A 20,395-nucleotide genomic window follows, 5' to 3' on the forward strand; every position below is an offset into this window, starting at 1 on the left:
AGATTTGCTCCAGGAACTGGCTCCTGGAAACGGGAGAAAAAAAGTCAGAATGAGTTTCCTACCAGTAAAGGTTTGACCCCGGTAGACAGAAGTTGTTGAACAAATTTATTGTTGTATCATGACATTATCTTGAATAATTAATTTAAAGTAGATTGTCATTGTCACCTTATTTCAGAAAGTGATGCAATATTTACAACATGGCGGGTATAAAACATCTGTCGATGGATGTCGTTAATTATAACCATTAAAACATTTCACCGACGGCTGTCGTAAAAACATTCTGAATACTATGATTAACCGAGGAAAGGGAATAATTTAATATTTAGTAATACTTATTGTACTCAGCGAGCCAGAAAATGTTTTATCTTAAAGGAAACGACTCTCTTTGATTCGGGTGTTAAAGCTACAATTTCATATTTTTAAGTTATATTTTTAAAATTTATTAAAATAAAGCCTTAAAATAGATGGTATCCATAAACAGTCCTACCTTGTTAAAGAATAATCCTATTAATCATATAAGTCACTATTGCCAGCTGAGAAATTGGCAAAAATATTATTTTCACCTTCAAATTCACACGTTTGAACATAGCTATTCCATGGAGGTAATAGGAAAACAAGGGAGGTAATTGTTTTGTTATTTCCTGTGTCAATGATTTTTAAGGGTGGGAAATAATGCCCATGGTCGTATAATAGTGAGTTGATAACCTATTGAGCAAAAGACATAGAAATAATTATGTTTTGACTTTCTTAGAAAATATGAAATTTCCGCTTTAAATTGGTCTTATCTGATGTTATTTCAATTAGCATACGCTAAGGAGGGAGAGAAATGTGGTTTCACGTTCAATTTGATTTTAATAATTGGTTTGCGCTTAGGAGACTTTAGCTAGTGGGGGAAACCGACCCTAATCCCTGTCACGCGACAGGCCATTCGGACACCCGAGCGCCCTAGTGATAAGGAGAGTTCTACACAGTTAAATGTAGTTTTTTTTTAAAAAAATAAGACGAACCAGGTTTGCTTAGAAACTTCAGATTAATTTTTGGTTTACTATGTCGACAGTGAAACATAAAATCTGTCACTTATTAAAACCCCAACAAATCAACGTTTTCGACCAAAACCCATTTTGAAGTGGCATTATGGGAGATTAGATAAAGAGTTGACTGCTGTTCTCGGTATAATGGTTAACAAATAGATTACCTAAATAGAATATGCTAAAAATTCCAGTCAAATTTCTCCACTCTGAACCAAGATATTAGCTTTCGAATTTTTGGCTAGCCTCGATCATTATTACTAAAGTCTCGATTATCCATTTTTACTTTTAATTATTTTTTCAAAATATTTATTTCAATCCGCTGAATATCTCAGGCAAGTGATGGCATCCAAGAGTTGATTATGGTCTGGATAAGTTAATTAATGTCTAATTAATAATTTAGATAACATTTCGATAACAAACAAAGACCTGCAATAGGCAGATTTAGCTCTTGCATGATGTATGTTTAATGACCACGTTTAGTATAATATTCACAACTTTATGGGGGGTTGTATGGCTGAATGGTAAGCACGTGAGCGCTGTATCATAAAGTCTGTCATTGAGTCAACTGGCGTGGTTTCAATTCCCCTGCTATACGTGACAAGGAGTAGGGTCTCCTGTCAAACCTCGTGGGTTTTCTCCGGGTCCTCCGGTTCCCCCCCCACTGCTAAAGACCCCTACGCGCAAGCGAATTATGGAAATAAAATTGAATCATATGTTAGTCCCGAAATGACCTAGTTTGTGTCGAGTGGACGTTAACCCCCCCCCCCCCGCCCCCTCTCTCTCTCTCTCTCTCTCTCTCTCTCTCTCTCACACACAACTTCATGGATTTACTACTTCTTGGTTTATTGCGTTTAGATTAGTCACATGTGTAACAGATAATTTCATATACGTAAAAGATTCGAAGATTTCACCTGAAAGTCTCATTCTAGAAATTGTTGGCAAGTTTACAAAATATTAAAATTCCTACAGGAATAGGAGCACTAAAATGTGTATGCCGTAAGCGCAGAATTAGCTTTGACGACGCTGTAGTAATAGCAGGGGTTGTCTTCGGTGACTCTCTAGTAATAGCACGGGTTGGCTTCGATGACGCTCTAGTAATAGCACGGGTTGGCTTCGGTGACGCTCTAGTAATAGCACGGGATGGCTTCGATGACGCTCTAGTAATAGCACGGGTTGGCGTTGGTGACGCTATAGTAAAAGCACGGGTTGGCCTCGGTGACGCTCCTGTAATAGGTTGGCTTCGGTGACGCTCCAGTAATAGCACGGGATGGCTTCGGTGACGCTCTAGTAATAGCTTCGATCACTGGTAATAGCGCCATTTAGCTTCGACGTCGCTTTAGTAAAAACGCAACGCGAGTGAGCTTCGAAAATTAGACTTGACGTACAGGTCGGCGAGGGGTAGGCGAGGGGTTGGCGAGGAGGTGGGAGTGGCCGAAGTGGCAGGAGGCCAATCTGTTTATTAAAGAAACGTCTATAGATAGAAATGTACTTACTGGGACAGATAAATATCCACTTCTATTTAAAAGTTTTAAATCTGTTTGTATTTCATAAATCTCCATATCCTGGATTATTGACTGCGTTAATCCGTCTTGTGGATTAACTAATCTAAATCCAGTTAGATTAACATAATTATGTCTGAAATCTTCCATATCTAATGATTCTATATCCTGGAAAGAAAACACAACAATCATTAACTACTTAACTGGCCCGCCACAAATCATGTTGAAGGAAAGAACAGAAACATGCTACTGTGACTTAACAGAAATTGTCTTTTAAAACAACAGAATCTAATTTACAGAAACAAAAATCCGGTAAATCTGCTGCCAGGATTTTTCTAGTTTTTTTTACAGAATTATTTTTTTGCAGTGCAGGTAACTGGGCTGATGAAGACGGGCAGACGCCATACAGTGTGAGAGAGGGCAGTTGGGGGTTTAACGTCCACTCGGCACAAACTAGGTTATTTCGTTACAAACATAAGGTCCAATTTATTTCAATAATTCGCTTGCGCGTAGGGTTCTCTAGCAGTGGGAGGAAACCAGAGGACCCCGAGAAAACCCACGAGGTTGGACAGGCGACCCTACTACTTTTCATGTACAAGTGGGGATTCGAAACCATGCCAGTTTACTCAATGACGTAAAAAATTTATATAACATTTCAGGCCCAAAGAGAGAAATGGGGTTTAACGTCCACTCGACACAAACTAGGTTATTCGGTCCTAACATAAGTTCCAATTTATTTCAATAATTCGCTTGCGCGTAGGGGTCTCTAGCAGTGGGAGGAAACCAGAGGACCCCGAGAAAACCCACGAGGTTGGACAGGCGAACCTACTCCTTGTCACGTACAACCGGGGATTCGAAACCACGCCAGTTGACTAAATGACAGGCCTTATGATACAGCGCGAACGAGCTAACCATTCTGCCATCCACCCCCCCCCCCCCCCAATATTACACAGACTGAGGATATTCCCAAAAGACTAAATGAAAAATATGTTGATTGTTTTAGCCGCCATGTTAAAATAGAAACAAAAAACACTTACTAAATTACTAATAATATAATGATGGTACGGGTCTATCATTCCTTCTTGTAACGCCTGCAATTTAAATGAAACAATTAAAATATTTCAGACTGCTTGTCCCGGCGGACATTTCAGACTGCTATTCTACTTGTTCCGAACATTCCAGACTGCTAAATCTACTTGTCCAGGACATTTCAGACTGCTTAATATACCTGTGACGGACATTGTCATGGCTCCAAGTTCATAAGAATTTACCGAACTTTCAATCACTGTTTATGAGAAATATCTTTAATCCAGAAACACAAAACTTTGCACATAGTTTCCCATTGATGTATTCGATACATTAAAACAACAAAAAGAGTTTTATCAAGGACAATATTTTAGTTAAAATAAGGCGAACAATTTTGAGTAGTAGGGACAATAACACTCTTGCTGGCTTGACAGCTCCAGAAAATAAAAAAAATAGCCTTATTCTAAGTACTAGATGTGTTAGTGTCCTACCTGTTGTGTAAATTATCCATTAAATCCTATTTTACTTGTCCAGAGGTTTCAAAAATATTTTTAAATCTAAGTCACATTTGAAAAGCTTTACGTCAGGCTTTTCAAATCATTTAGTTGAATTTTTCCGATTTTTTAAATTAGGTGTGTTAAGATGAAATTTGTATCATCAATTAATTGGAATATTGTAAAATAGTACAATTTGTTGACCAGAATAAAGATTGGGACATATCATTCAGTTACAACAAGAGTGGTATTGAGCCTTTAAGTCTGAAAATGCTTTGGGAACTCGGGGCCTGGACATTTATTACTAGAAAACGCCTGGTAGTATTACGTCCTATTGATGGACTAGGTCTTGTACTCACCATTTTAAGTAATAAACCCGTGTCATCAATAGAAAGATCAATCAGTATATTTGTCCATTTTTTCTCTTTACATTCTTTTAAAACAGTTCGCATATTGCCCGCGTCAACTTGGCGTACCATTATTTCAAACGAGGGGTCGTAACGACCCCTTATCACAGACTGAACTTTTAATAAATCTGAAAATAAAGAGAAAACAACAATATACACATCTGTACTAGTTGTTATCAGTAATTTCAAGCTGGTTAATTGCAATTGATTTCGTTTCGTTTCGTTTGTATTCTTTATTGTGGGGGCAACTGTAAATCACCGATCGAAATAGCATCTGTGATTTAACATGATTCATAATCAAGGAAAGGGTGACAAACATTTTTCCTAGAGCCCAGGGCACAAGGGCGATGGTTTCTCCCAAAATGTGAGGCAACCAACAAAGCAATCTGTTTCACACAGGATTACGAAAGTCTTCTAATTTCTCTGTAAAAGATGACTTCCTTCAACACATGACGTCATATCTCGCGGTGTCAATCATAAGCTCAATGGCGCGTGCATTATTTACATAAGACGTTACTGATTCGAGCAGAATGGCGCCTTTTACTCATTTTAATACCCATTTACACTAAAAAGGAAATAATTTTTACCTACAAATACGTCAAACGTCTTTATTGATTTTTCTAATACATAAAATAAAATGTTTTAGAATTTGATTTGTTGGAGGAAAAAAAGTTAATATTTCTGGCTCATTAAGTCGCATCGATGTCATCCTTATCAGTAATTGTAGCGGCCGAGCGAAAATTCACTGCTGATTAGTGTGCCAACAAAGCTGTCGAAATCAAGCACATTATAAGTGTGCGTGCAAACAACGTGCAGGCGACAGATCGGGGATTGCCACCGCTGATTGGTCAATGAAAACGAGATTATGTGATGACACATAGGCCTACACAGCGATTTGTGAATTATTTCAGAGCGACGAGAACTGGCGGCAAAAGTCGATATCGGCTGTCGTCGCAATAATGTGATGAGATTACGGGCAATATTTATACCAATATGGATGCATTTAAAACCGTTTACCAACAGCTAGGTTTAACACCAAATTGCTTAGTTGTCGGACAATTCTGATGAATACGCATGCAATTGTTCACTTCCTCACTTCCAACCAATTGAAATGTTTTGTTGGTATATTGTGTGATTATCCACGACGGCTAAATCTATTTGTTAAGGCCAGCTGAATTTTTGTCAAGGTCGTTGAGATTTAAATAAGGTTAGGGCATGTGATTGTGAGATTGTAGGTTAGGGTTCTGGTAAACATGGGCGGGGTCTATGTCCAGGGTTAGGTTTAAGAATTTGGGGGAGAGGTTAAGTCTCCACATAAGCACTGACCTAGGATGATGACCCAGTCGACAGGTGGTATATGTAAACTTACGACAGTATAGGACACCACGTGAGTAAATGACATGCTACACATGCATTACCCCGAGATTCAAATTAGAAAGACAGTTTAAAACGGACCTAGATTAGTCCTGGTCATCCAGTTTTAATCATTGAGTCTCACAGGGATTACCAGAGTGGTTTCCCTTTGTTAGTGGTGCAGGATGGGTGTTCGGATGGTACGAAAAAACCGAGGTCCCTTGTACACATCGGTATGTACGTAAAAGAACCCTTGACCGTTGTAATTTAAAATAGGCCATAATGCCGCTGCCCGGGTAAAATTTCACTCACTTCTCCGAAAAACACAAAATAGCACGACGGTTTGCAGACGCGTCTAATTGTGTCCCAATCATACGGTTTTAATTATCAGTCTGATTATAACACAGATCCTATTTCGTTTCGTTTTTATAGTTCAAAATTTTGTTTTACTTGTCTTTACTCCACTAGGATCTGGAAGAGTTGTTATATAGCCCGTGTTCTGGATGATGTGAGGGCTTAGCGAATGAAACAGTATATTGCAGCGAGTTCTTGACACATCAACACTGATTGGTTAATCAAATGTCTGACGTCATAGAGTCAAAAGCCGCGCATGACCACTGACGAGAACTCCCACTACAACTGTTCAGATCTTCATGTAGTAGAGGCCATCGAAAGGTAATATAGATCTGGACCCTGTTTCTCGAAATCTTAACTAAAGATAAAATACAAATTTTAGTAGATACTTAAATTTCGATTGGCTACGCACTAAAATCAATCTAATATTATCCAATCAAATTACTAAAATTTGGATTTTATCTTAGTTAAAATTTCGTGAAACAGGCCCCTGTATTTTAATCCGATTGTTTTAATTTATCACAGTACACTCACCATCTTTGGTACCATATAACACAAGCATTTGTCTCCATCCATAATATCTGATGACGTCAGTAAATGCTTTACTTAATGTCTCTATATCCGGGTATAGGTTGATTGACAGGCCGGGGGCGGGGTAAGCGATGGTGTCCATTCTAATTTCGAGATGAGGAATTTGTAAGGAGGCACACAATGAATTAACAAAACCTGCTAAATTACTATTTCTGGGTCCTAACACAGATACGGTATTTAATTCCACTTGATAACAAACTGAAAGTAGAAGAAAAAAATTCATATTATTAGTACATGTACATAATGGATACTCTAACCTCGTGGGTTTTCTCTGGGTCCTCGAGTTTCCTCCCACAGCTAAAGATTCCTACGTGAAAGCGAATTATTGAAATAAAATTAAACCTTATGTTAGTCCCGAAATGACCTAGTTTGTGTCGAGTGTACGTTTACCTCTCTCTCTCTCTCCGTATATTCGTATACACAAGCCCATCAGACAACTCTGAATTTCGATAGGGTTAAATTGAACAAAACCAGCAAGAGTGCAGAGTTGTGTTAAGAACAAACAGACGGACGGGGTAGACGACACGACAGAGCCACATAAAACATATATCCTCACCAGAATGGACTTAAATCAGTGTCTAAGTGAATATCATCAATTTTGATTTGATCATTAGCAACCATATTGGATCAATCAAATATGGCGCCTCTATTTGTATTAAATATCCTTTAATTTGGATAACAAATGTTTAATGTAAATGACATGGGACCATATTTTATGTCTACACAAAAGCGAAAGAAAGACTGGACAGTTTCTTACATGCCTAGTCTATGTATAATACAGATTCAAACACGTGCTGCCACCACACAATTGATATTAAAGGAAATTGCTTTTTTTTTATTGCCTTTCTATTTAATAAAATATTAAAGGTCAAGTGGCGATAGTTTGTTTTCAAGAAATAGACCCAAATCAAAATTTAAACAATGTTATTTGGAATGACTGACATTCCTTTTCTTGCAAATTCAAACTTTGTAGGGAATCTCTTTTTTATATTTTTTACTACAAATTCCCAACACAAAATACACCTTTTATACTGGTGTTACCTTAAAGATACATTATGGGACATTAGATAAAGAGCTGGCAGTTCTCACTATAATAGTTAAAATATAGATAATGTAAAGGGAATATGCTGAAAATTTAGCGATTGAAGTTTGGACCTAGCGTCGATCATCATTACTAAAGTCGGTACGATATAAAACATAGTCTCGGTTATCCATTTAATGATTTAATCATGTATGAAAGTTTAAAATTGCTGGACCTATATCTTGGATATGAGTGAAAATAGAGATTGTCTATTATAATGGATTTTGTTTTTTGTTTAATTGTTGATTTGTATTCTGTTTTTGTTGAACTTATAACGGCTATTGACAAAGTCAATGTTGAAACAATAAGTCAGAATTGGTGTTTACATCTGTTAAAAAGCCGACTTTCTCTTACATGTAAGCACAGATAAAATAGGACTATATCTTTACACAGATAGTAAAGTTTTCAATGGACGCTAAACCTTATTCCCTCATTCCAGAGTGGTTTCCCCTTGTTAGTGATGCAGGATGGAGGGCCTGATACGGACAGCTGTCTAGTCGTTTGGATGGGCGTGCATGGAAAATATCGCTTGGCAGTTGGAATTGGATATAAGAGTAGGCCATAGTGCCGCAGCTCTGGCAAAATGTCGATCATTGCGTATGCCCGTCTTCATTAACCCAGTTGGAGCAGAACCGTGGGGCGTTAAACCCCATTTCATTTATCCTCTTCAGTTAAACGTGGCCATTCTGCATGCACCAAGTCTTCAGCGTAGGAAAACACGTTGTTTGTTACGTTTCGTAAAAAAAAAAACAATTTTAAATAAGATAAAATCCAAATTTTAGTTATTTGATTGGTTAATATTAGATTGATTTTAGTGCTTAGCCAATCAAAATTGAAGTATCTACTAAAATTTGGATTTTATCTTTAGTTAAGATTTCGAGAAACAGGGCCCAGTTCAATATTTTATTTTGTCCTAAATCAAAGAGACTTAGTTCCTTTAAACAGAATTGAAACAAGCTTTTGTCTAATATCAACCATTATTGAGATTGATATATATGGTTTTATCAACTGGATCAATACGTCTACACATATATCATATAAAATCATAGTCTCGCTCCACCAGAGACATCGGATCAATTTCAAACAAACGAAGAGTCTGGTAGAGCGAATATAATCTAAGCGATCGTATCAAAGATGGCCGCCGTCATTTATTGTCACGTAACTAAAGTGATTTGATAGTAGTGGAATAAATTTGACGTAAGGGTCAAAGGTCTTCGTTCAATAAGGATATTAGTTTGTTCTGGAACAGACAATGCAACACAATAGCCTCCATCTATTGTTCAAGCATCGAAAACTTTCTGTCAGGCACAGCCGCCATCTCTTGATTGAGTGGTTTTGTGTCTGTTTCAATAATAACAAACAACATGTACTCCTACGCGAAGGATTTGGTGCATGCAACTCAGGGGAAATGAGATGAAATAGGGTTTAACGTCTTACTGTTCTGCTCCTGACCAGGCTAATAAAGACGGGCATACGCCATTCAGTGTGCTTTGAGGGGAATTTTGCCCGGACAGCGGCACTACAGTCTACTCTTACATCGAATTCTAACTGCCAAGGGATCTTTTACGTGCTCGCCAATGTGTACGCGGAACCTCGGTTTTTCATCCCACCCGAACGACTACACGTTGCCCACTGTTCTGTATCACTGACAAGAGGGGATCAAGCCGGAAAATCTGGATGAAATTTCTCGGCCCAATTGCAGGGATCGAACACCCTACCTCCAGGTTAGCGAGCCAGCACCTTACCCGCCTAGCCACCGTGGCTCCCATAACATCCAATAACACTTCACTATTTGCATTAATACATGGTACTATTGGTTTTCTTTGCTTACACGTACAACGCAATAATAATAAATAACCTGTACTCCGACGTCAGTGGAGCTGACATGGTTTCGATTCCTCGGTTGTACGTGCCTGCCTGACCAACCTCGTGGGTTTTCTTCGGGTCCTCCGGTTTCCTCTTGATGCTAAATACCCCTATGTACAAGCGAATTATTGAAATAAAATTGAAAGAAATGTTGGCTCCGAAATGACCAAGTTTGTGTTGTGTGTTGAGTAGACGTTAAACCCCATCTCTCTCCCTCCCCCTCCCTCCCACCCTCTCTCTCTCTCTCTCTCTCCTACGGCAGTGACCTCACACATGCATTTTTTACTTGAGGAGAATACGGGTTAGCGTCCATTAAAGCCTTTACTATACATTTACTTAGATTTTCGTTGGTTACACGAACAATGTTTGTACGTAGATGGTACAGGCGCTTTGCTTAGACCCGAAAACTGATCATGAAGACATTTCCTCTACGACAATCAAAATTAAAACCAGACATGATAAAAAAAATATCAAATTGTAATTAGTTTGCGATTCCACAAACACTTCTTCAAATTTCTACAACTATCTATACAAGGGGTCTGATCTTTTTCATCCATGACCAGATCAGCTAGGTATACCTTTCGTGGGACTTTGTAATGTATTTCTGAATTATGTTTTTGATGTCCATTTGAAGTGATCTTTTACGTGCACGCCACTTATTAGACATAAATGAAATGAGACGAATTAGGGTTTAACCCTTAACCGGTCAACGTCATTTTACGTGCACGCCACTGAATACACATGAAGGAAATGAGACGAAATGGGGTTTAACGTGCTTTTTTTTTCTTTTTTGTCTCTTGTTTTTTATTAGAATCATTCAACTTATTTTCCTTGACTAATTTACCACGACATACTACCCCACCCCACCCCCACTACCCCACCTCCAACAAAAACAAAAACGTAAAATTCCACCCTTCGTCCACGCCTCGTCCACGCCTCGTCCAGACCACAGGAAAGGTTTATTAAAGAAAAAGAGAGAACGGGCAAACACACCCTATAAAGAGTAAAGGAATGTGTTTGATGTATTTGGTTTTTCGAGTTACATTTCTTCTATCGTTCCAACACGAAAAATACTACCTGGTACCTACCCCAACCCCTCGTCCCCGCCTCGTCCGGAAAACACAGAAAAGGTTTATTAAAGAAAAAGAGAGAAAGTGCAAAACATACTATAGGATGAGTAAAGGAATAATGTTTGATGTATTCGGACATTTTCGCGTTACATTTCCTCTATCGTTCCAGCACGCTTTATCAAAATATGTTTTTTTCATCATTGTGTTGTCCTCTATACGAAATTGTACGAAATTATAGAGTCAAAAACCAAAATATGCTGTTATTCGAAAGTCAAAACAGTAGTACATATCTCCTTTCCTGCAAATTACCTTGCCGCCTCTTTTTTTCCAGAGGCCTAGGAGATAAAAGGAGATTGGAAAGAGTTAATAATCATGTTATTTTATTGCTTCGATAATAATGTTACTTTGAATCGATAGTTTAAACTGTTTTCAAGATATAAATGGTTGACAACATCGGTTAACTTCAACCATTAAGCTATATAATGCGAAGAACAGACCACTTTGATGTGTGCACGTACAGATCTCCCGTCAAAAGGCAACACCTAGTAACTCACGTTTTTACAAAGGGAAACTTAATGAAAGAATATTAAACCCCAGCTTATCCATTGATTTGACTATTGAGTTACTATGTTTTTCTGTGGCATACTAGTCAAATGAATGAAGTTGCTCGGTTGTGTCATGGGTGTAACTGCTTACAAAATCAAAAGATCGGAATGTCTAGTACAACAACAGAAAGCACATACCCTAGTACATGTAACTATAAATTTGGTCATAATTTAATATAAAAAAAAGTAAGTTACTAGGTTTTGACTTTTGACGGGAGAGATAATGTATTATTATTCAAACGTATTAGATTCAATAGATTCTCGGTATCTTAGTTTTTGCAGAAAATGTGAAAGGCTAAGAGAAATATACTGCATTTACAGCACGTTAAAATATTTAGTAAACAAAATTTAACGTCCTACTGGGCTAATAAAGACAAGTTTGCGCCATATAGTGTGCTATGAGGGACATTTTACCCGGACAGCGGCGCTACGACCTACTCTTAATTCGAATTTCAACTGTCAGCGGTTATTTTGATGTGCCCCAGAGAGAGCGAGAGAGAGAGAGAGAGAGATGGGGTTTAACGTCCACTCGACACAAACTATGTCATTTCGGGACTAACATATGGTACAATTTTATTTCAAAAATTCGCTTGACCTTATGATGCAGCGCGCGCTCTAACAATTCGGCCATTCAACCCCCTAGTACCTCATCCACGGTAAATGCAAGTCCAGTTTGTCCAAATCCCTAAGGGCCCTAAAGATATTTCGTACTAAATAGAAAATTATAATGGGTGTTACACGGGGACAGAAATTCCATCTTAAGATCTCATTAATGTGCGCCCCCGGAGAAAAGATGTCCAAACATTTCAAAAAGAAAATGATTTTTTTTGACACAGAGCTATTAATTTCCCATTCATCTGTTTCCTTACTACAAAGAAAGGATGGTTTTTATTCTCCCTAGTCATCCATCTTGTGGACAAGTTGTTCAAAAACATTGATAAAAACTAGATGAACTGATGAATGGAGGAGAAGAAAATAAATACATTAGAGACCGAAATGAAACTGAAATTAGGTTTAACGTCCTTATACTTTTCTATACTAACCGGGCTCGTTAAGACGGACATACGTCACCCAGTGTGGTTGTGGTGGTGTGTGGGGCGAGGGGAAATAAACAGGGAATGTAAAGCCGGCTATACATTGTGGCAAAAGCTTAATTAACCGGGCTCGTGAAGATGGGCATACGTCATGCAGTGTGGTAAAAGCTTAATTAACCGGGGTCGTGAAGATGGGCATACGCTATACATTGTGGCAAAAGCTTAATTAACCGGGGTCGTGAAGATGGGCATACGCTATACATTGTGGCAAAAGCTTAATTAACCGGGCTCGTGAAGATGGGCATACGTCATGCAGTGTGGTAAGAGCTTAATTAACCGGGGTCGTGAAGATGGGCATACGTCATGCAGTGTGGTAAGGGCTTAATTAACCGAGAACGTGGAGATGGGCATACGTCATGCAGTGTGGTAAGGGCTTAATTAACCGGGAACGTGAAGACGGGCATACGCCATGCAGTGGTGGGGAGGGGGGATCAACAGGGCATACGTCATGCAGTGTGGTAAAAGCTTAATTAACCGGGGTTTTGAAGATGAGCATACGCTATACAGTGTGGTAAGAGCTTAATTAACCGGGGTCGTGAAGATGAGCATACGCTATACAGTGTGGTAAGAGCTTAATTAACCGGGGTCGTGAAGACGGGCATGCGCCATGCAGTGGTGGGGAAGGGGGTGAACAGGGCTCGTAAAGACGGGAATACGCTGTACAGTGTGGTACGAGTGAAATTTAGCGGGCTCCTGAAGACGAGCATACGCCATACCGTGCGGTACGAGAGAAATTAAGGGGGCTCCTGAAGACGAGCATGCGCCATACTGTGCAGTACGAGGGAAATTAAGTGGGCTTATGAAGACGATATACGCCATAGAGTGTGGTATGAGGGAAATTAACAGGGGTAGTAAAGACGGGTATACGCCATAGAGTGTGGTATGCAGGAAATTAATAGGGGTAGTAAAGACGGGTATACGCCATAGAGTGTGGTATGAAGGAAATTAACAGGGGTAGTAAAGACGGGTATACGCCATAGAGTGTGGTATGAAGGAAATTAACAGGGGTAGTAAAGACGGGTATACGGCCATACAGTGTTGTAGGAAGGAAATTCTGTCTGGACAGCGGCGCTACAGCCTACTCTTATTTCGAATTCCAACTGTGAAGGGTTATGTTACGCCACGAAGACGTATACACGGATTCCAGACTCTTCGTCCTATCATGGGTTCCTTAATGGGCAAGCCATGGAATGACTAGTTTATATTCCTTGCCAGGCCCACTGACGACCGGAAACCAGACCAGAATATGCCAAAACACTTTTGGTACTGATGTAAACATATACCGATCTCGTAACCATTGGTTTCAAGCAACGTATATAAGCTCTGACGTCATGATTAGACATTCATTACGAAAGGAAAGATGGGACTTATGTTCATATATACATGTAAGCCAATCACCAAGACTTCATACCTTTTAATTGCATGACCAATATATCTTGTGGGGAGCCACGGTTGCTAAGTGGGTAAGACGCTGGCTCGCTAGCCTGGAGGTCGGGTGTTCGATCCCTGCATTGGCCGAGAAACTTCATCGGGATTTTTTGATGTGGTTTCCTCTTGTCAGTGATGCAGGACGGAGGGCCCGACAAGGACAGATGTCTAGTCGTTCGGATCGGACGGAAAATTGAGGTGGCGGGTATACATTGGTGTGCACGTAAAAGATTCCTTGGCAGTTAGAATTCGATATAAGAGTAGGTCACAGTGTCGCTGCTCGGGCAAAATGTCCCTGATAGCACACTGTATGGTGCATGTCCGTCTTCATTAGCCAAATCGGAGCAGAACAATAGGACGTTAAACCAAATTTAATTTTATTTCAATCTATCTTGCTCATCTAGCATAATGTAATCTGAAAGGCTGGATGTCCGTGAATATTGCTAGATTAACTGCGTATGTCCTACACGTTCTGTTAAAGGGACAATAACACTCTTGCTGGCTTGAGAGCTCCAGAAAATAAATAATAGCCTTATTCTAAGTATTAAATGTTTAAGTGTCCTATTTGTTGTGTAAAAATCCTTTACATCCTATTTTACTTGTCCAGAGGGTTCGAAAATATCTTTAAATCCAAGTCACATTTGAAAAGGTTTACGTTAGGCTTTTCAAATCATTTAGTTGAATTTTTCTATTTTTTTTAATTAGGTGTATTAAGATGACATTTGTATCATCAATTAATTGGAATATTGTAAAATAGTACATTTTGTTGACCAGAATAAAGATTGGGACATATTATTCAGTTACAACAAGAGTGGTATTGAGCCTTTAAGGTTTCGAATGTAGTTTAACACCAATGGTCAATCTATCTTGCTCATCTAGCATAATATAGTCTGAAAGGCTGGATATCCGTGAATATTGCCAGGTTAATCGCGCATGTGCTACACGTTGCGAATGTAGTTTAACACGAATGGATACAAGAATGAATACGTTCAAGCATTTTATTATTGCCATAACAGACAAAACTTTTTGTTGTTTTCTTTCTACTGTATTATTATCGTCATTAACTGCCTGACAATAAATCGTGCCTATTTACATTGCTATATAATTACACGAACGTTTATTATACGTGTAAAACAAAGCGCCATATGCAATTAGCAGCTAATACGTCATCCAAACTAGACGTGCTGAAGTACTCAAGGGGAGTTAATTACACGTGCTGAAGTAATCAAGGGGAGTTAATTACATAGGTAATCAGGATTATTAGATAATTAACTTATTACCTGGAAAAGAAACATGGTTGGCAATCTATTATGTTTAAAATGAGACATCTGTTGGTAAATGTTTTATAATTATATGACCGGTTTAACATTACATTCCCCAAAATAAGGAAGACAAAGGGAGATAATTATGATTAACTGTTATTTTAAATGGCGTCACTGCCTACAGATTACTTTGTCTAGTCATGGAAGAGAATGGAAACGGTCAACCTTATTTAATATTATGATCAGTCGCTTGTAACGAGTATAAAAGATTAAAATCATTGGAATATTCAAACATAGTAGTGGACCAAAAATGTCTTAGATTTAACATTGAAGTCAATGTACTTGGTTATTTCCGGACTAACACATGCTTCAATTTTATTTCAATAATTCGCTTGCGCGTAAGGGAATTTAGCAGTGACAGGAAACCGGAACCGGAACCGGAGTACCCGGACCCGGAGAAAACCCCACGAGTTTGGACAGGCGACCCTACTCCTTGTCACGTACAACCGGGGAATCGAGACAACCCCAGTTCACTCAATGACAGACCTAACCATTCGCCCCCCCCCCACTTCATTTAGCATTTTTATTGCACATGAATGAAAATGCCAAAATATACCTAAAATTTAAATGGTTACTGTCTCCTTCATTTTCTGGTTACCATGACATTATATTACAGAGCATATAATATATATATATGGTTCACTTTATGGAAGTTAACATTGATAAACCGACCAATCATCGGCCAATTACTGTAACACGTGGCCTATTATTAGCCCCGTACAAACCAGTCGTTTATTGTAACTCTACTTCAATATTAAACATTATACGTCAAATTACACAATTTTCTACATCGATTTTTCCATTATTACTCCATGGTTGATCATAAGTCCATTATAATCGGATTTCCCCGTCCTCAAACACTGTACAGGGAGTTCTTGTAGTTAACAGTTTTATACGAACACGTTTTTAAAGTTGCAATTTCATATTTTTAAGTTATATTTTTAAAATTTATTAAAATAAAGCCTTAAAATAGATGGTATCTATAAACAGTCCTACCTTGTTAAAGAATAATCCTATAATTCACTATTGCCAGTTGAGAAATTGGCAAAAATATCATTTTCATCTTCAAATTCAAACGTTTGAAGATAACTACTCCATGGTAGAGAATAGAAAACAAGGGAGGTAATTGGGAGGTAATTGTGTTATTTTTTCCGGTGTAAATGAGTTTTAAGTGTGAGAATGACACCTATGATCGTATAATAGTTAGTTGACAACCTATTGAGCAAAAGACATAGAAATATTTATGTTTTGACTTTCTTAGAAAATATGAAATTGTAACTTTAAAGCTGTGTTCATAAAATCTCTAATGACAGTATTAGCTTCGTTAAAAGTCAAGAGACATTTTACAATATTTACTACATACAAACCGTAGTACAAAATACACACTCTTTCAAATGTCATATTATATACAAATGTCGTCATGCATTGTAAATCCTTTCAGCTACAAAAGAACACAAATTCATTCGAATATTCCCTGTAAATCATAGAAAAGGCCCACTCTTTCAAATGGCATATTATATACAAATATCATTCATTAAAAAGCCTTGGGGTTACCGAGAGAGAGAGAGAGGGAGAGAGAGAGAGAGAGAGATGGGGTTTAACGTCGACTCGACACAAACTAGGTCATTTCGGGACTAACATATGGTTTAATTTTATTTCAATAATTCGCTTGCGCGTAGGGGTCTTTAACAGTGGGGGGAAACCGGAGGAACCCATGAGGTTGGACATGCGACCCTACTCTTTGTCACGTACAACCGGGGATTCGAAACCACGTCAGTTAACTCAATGCCAGACTTTATGATACAGCGCGTACGCGCTAACCCTTTAGCCAACCAAGGTCATTTCGGGAGTAACATGTGGTTCAATTTTATCTCAATAATTCGATTGTGCTTAGGGGTCTTTAGTAGTAGGAGGAAACCGGAAGGCTAGGAGAAAAACCACGAGGTTGGATAGACGCCTTTTGGCTCATTGACAGGCCTATGATTCAACGCGAACGCATTAACCACTCGCCCCCCCCCCCCCACACACACACACACATTCACAATGGAAATTTTGCTAATACAGCACGTACCAATTTTCCATAGGTTCCCTTGTACAGTAAGTACCCAATTTGCCTAATACAGTAGGTGCCGCAATACAGTGCAATACTAGGTTCCACAATACAGCACGTACCCAGTTGACCTAAAACATTACAATACTAGATTCCACCATACAGCACGTACCCAGTTGACCTAAAACATTACAATACTAGATTCCACCATACAGCACGTACCCAGTTAACCTAAAACATTACAATACTAAATTCCAAAATACAGCACGTACCCAGTTAACCTAAAACATTACAATACTAGATTCCACCATACAGCACGTACCCAGTTAAACTAAAACATTACAATACTAGATTCCACCATACAGCACGTACCCAGTTAACCTAAAACATTACAATACTAGATTCCACCATACAGCACGTACCAAGTTAACCTAAAACATTACAATACTAGATTCCAAAATACAGCACGTACCCAGTTAACCTAAAACATTACAATACTAGATTCCAAAATACAGCACGTACCGAGTTTTCCTAATAAAGCGCGTGTCAGTTCTTTCTAATGCTGTACATACCTGACCTAATACAGTACGTACATAGTTGACCTATTACAATATGTACCAAGATTTCCTAATAGAGTACGCTTCAGTGTTTCTAATACTCTGCGTGCGCAGGTTCCCCAAATCAATATCCTTTTCTCCTCATAATATGTAAAGATCAAAATATAATAGTTCTACCTTCCACGAACAAATCATATATTTGTCAATCATCGATATTTGTAGATTTGTTTGTGCTAAAGTTTGTTACGAATCAGCAGATCAGATCTAAATAGGCTTCCACTGTATCGATCTGTTAGTTTAAACGAAAAGGTGATTATCTTTCTTAACTGACTCTTTATTCTCGGAGGTAAAATAGCACTCAGCTGACGACGCGATAATGATATATAAAAAAAGACATTTAGCTGTTAAGTATAAGACTTTTAACTCTTCTCACCAAATAAGGCTTTTCTGAGATGGGGGATTTGGCAATTACTGGTCAATTAGACTATATAGACAGCGTTAAAAAGACGTATTTCTATGAGAATCGTTAGACGAAGTGGTTTACGCTTTAAACAAATGATGAAAGCCAGATAGCCATATTTTATGTTGTATTTCTACTTTTATGGGATAAAGAAACGTCTTGAAGGTCATTTTACACTCAAGATTGGACTAGCCTGTGATCTCATAGAACATTGTTTTCACGCATTAATAAGTTTGATCACTTTAAGCGTTAAGATTAGCCCCACCAGAACTCATGTTTTCGCGCCATAAATAGGCTGGATATAACTTTAAAGGAGCTAAATCGCTAAAATTGGGGATCTAGAAATTGATACAAATGGGTCGCAACGCATATAATAATATAATATGAATGTATATAAACTGATTTACATTCAATAGTTTGCGTTTTTACTGTAATTTCAAATCAGTTATGTTTGGCGAAATACGCCAGAAGTGTCAATCGAAAGGCAATCTCTAGTGTCTGGTTATTCCAGTCTACACCGATAATATTTATTGCGCATGCTCTCCAGATAAGAATATGGCCTCACCGTTTTACATGACATGTAGAATATGTCTAGCCTCGTTCTTCGAGTCCCTGACTTATTCCCTGATGCAATCTGATTAAAACAAAGATCCTATTTCGTTTCGTATTTTTATAGTTCAAAATTTCATTTTACTTGTCTTTACTACACTAGGATCTAGAAGAGTTTATATATTACCGGCGTTCTGGTTGAAGTGAGGGATTAGTCAATGAAACCGTCTGTTACGGCGAGTTCTTGGCGTTTGTTGCACCGAACCTAGAAAAGTCAACGCTGATTGATTAATCAATGTCTGACGTCGTAGGGTCAAAATCCGCCCGTATGGCACCTGACGCGACCTTAGACTACAACTGGTCAGATCTTCATTTAGTGTAGGCTATCGAAAGTATAAAAAAACCGAAATGAAATACAGATCTGCATTTTAATCGGATTGTTCCTCGATGATGTCAAACAGAATAACTGGCGTCATAACTAGTAGGGGTGTGGGGGGGGGGTCGAATGGTTAACGCGTGTGGGTTGCATCATAAGGTCTGTCATTCGGGCAAGTGGCCTGGTTTCGATTCCCCGCTTGTACGTGACAAGGGGTAGGGCCGTCTGTCCAACCTCATGGGTTTTCTCCGAAATGACCTATTTTGTGTCGAGTGGACATTAACCTCCCCCCACCCCTCTCTCTCTTTCTCTCTCTCAGAAGTAGCAATTCTGGTACATTGACTTAAATGTTAAATCCAAGACATTTTAAGGGTTTTTTTGTTTACATCAGTGTTTGAACATTCCAATGATCATGACATTGAATAGGGTTGACCGTATCCATTTTCTTCCATGACCAGACAAACTAATCTGTAGTCAGTGACGCCATTTTCATGGGTGATTTCCATAATGTCCTTTTACTTCCTGGTTCTACCGCCTCAAAATCATGAATATATACCAAAATCATGAATATATACCAAAATCATGAATATATACCAAAATCATGAATATATACCAAAATCATACCAAAATCACGAATATATACCAAAATCATGAATATATACCAAAATCATGAATATATACCAAAATCACGAATATATACCAAAATCATGAATATATACCAAAATCATGAATATATACCAAAATCACGAATATATACCAAAATCATGAATATATACCAAAATCATGAATATATACCAAAATCACGAATATATACCAAAATCATGAATATATACCAAAATCACGAATATATACCAAAATCATGAATATATACCAAAATCATACCAAAATCATGAATATATACCAAAGTCATGAAAATCATGAATATATACCAAACATCATGAATATATACCAAAGGCATGAAAATCATGAATATATACCAAAACCTGGCATAAAACGAAACTCAACAACTCCTATTCGTTTCTATATAGAAACTGAGAATATAAATTGCCATGCAAAAGGTGAGGAAACCCGAAATCAAGCAGATTCAACGAACCCTGCTAGAAAACGCAAATTCAACAGATGGGAAAAATGCAAATTCATGCAAATTCACCTAACCCTGATCAAAAACGTAAATTTAATCAC

The 20,395-nt window shown here is 38.2% G+C and overlaps 1 protein-coding gene across 1 annotated transcript in view; it reads right to left on the reverse strand.

The window, feature by feature from the left end:
• Positions 1-20,395, reverse strand: part of LOC126809984 (glutamate receptor ionotropic, kainate 2) — a 155,575-nt gene that overhangs the window by 31,148 nt on the left and 104,032 nt on the right. The window contains exons 3-6 of the mRNA XM_050534870.2: positions 6,699-6,953; positions 4,410-4,585; positions 3,568-3,621; positions 2,525-2,698 (exon numbers count right to left, since the gene is read on the reverse strand). Of these exons, the coding sequence (XP_050390827.1) occupies positions 2,525-2,698; positions 3,568-3,621; positions 4,410-4,585; positions 6,699-6,953 (659 nt within the window). The remainder of the gene's footprint in view (positions 1-2,524; positions 2,699-3,567; positions 3,622-4,409; positions 4,586-6,698; positions 6,954-20,395) is intronic.

The sequence above is a fragment of the Patella vulgata genome, chromosome 2 (genome assembly GCF_932274485.2).
Source record: "Patella vulgata chromosome 2, xgPatVulg1.2, whole genome shotgun sequence".
NCBI classification, from domain to species: Eukaryota; Metazoa; Mollusca; class Gastropoda; family Patellidae; genus Patella; species Patella vulgata.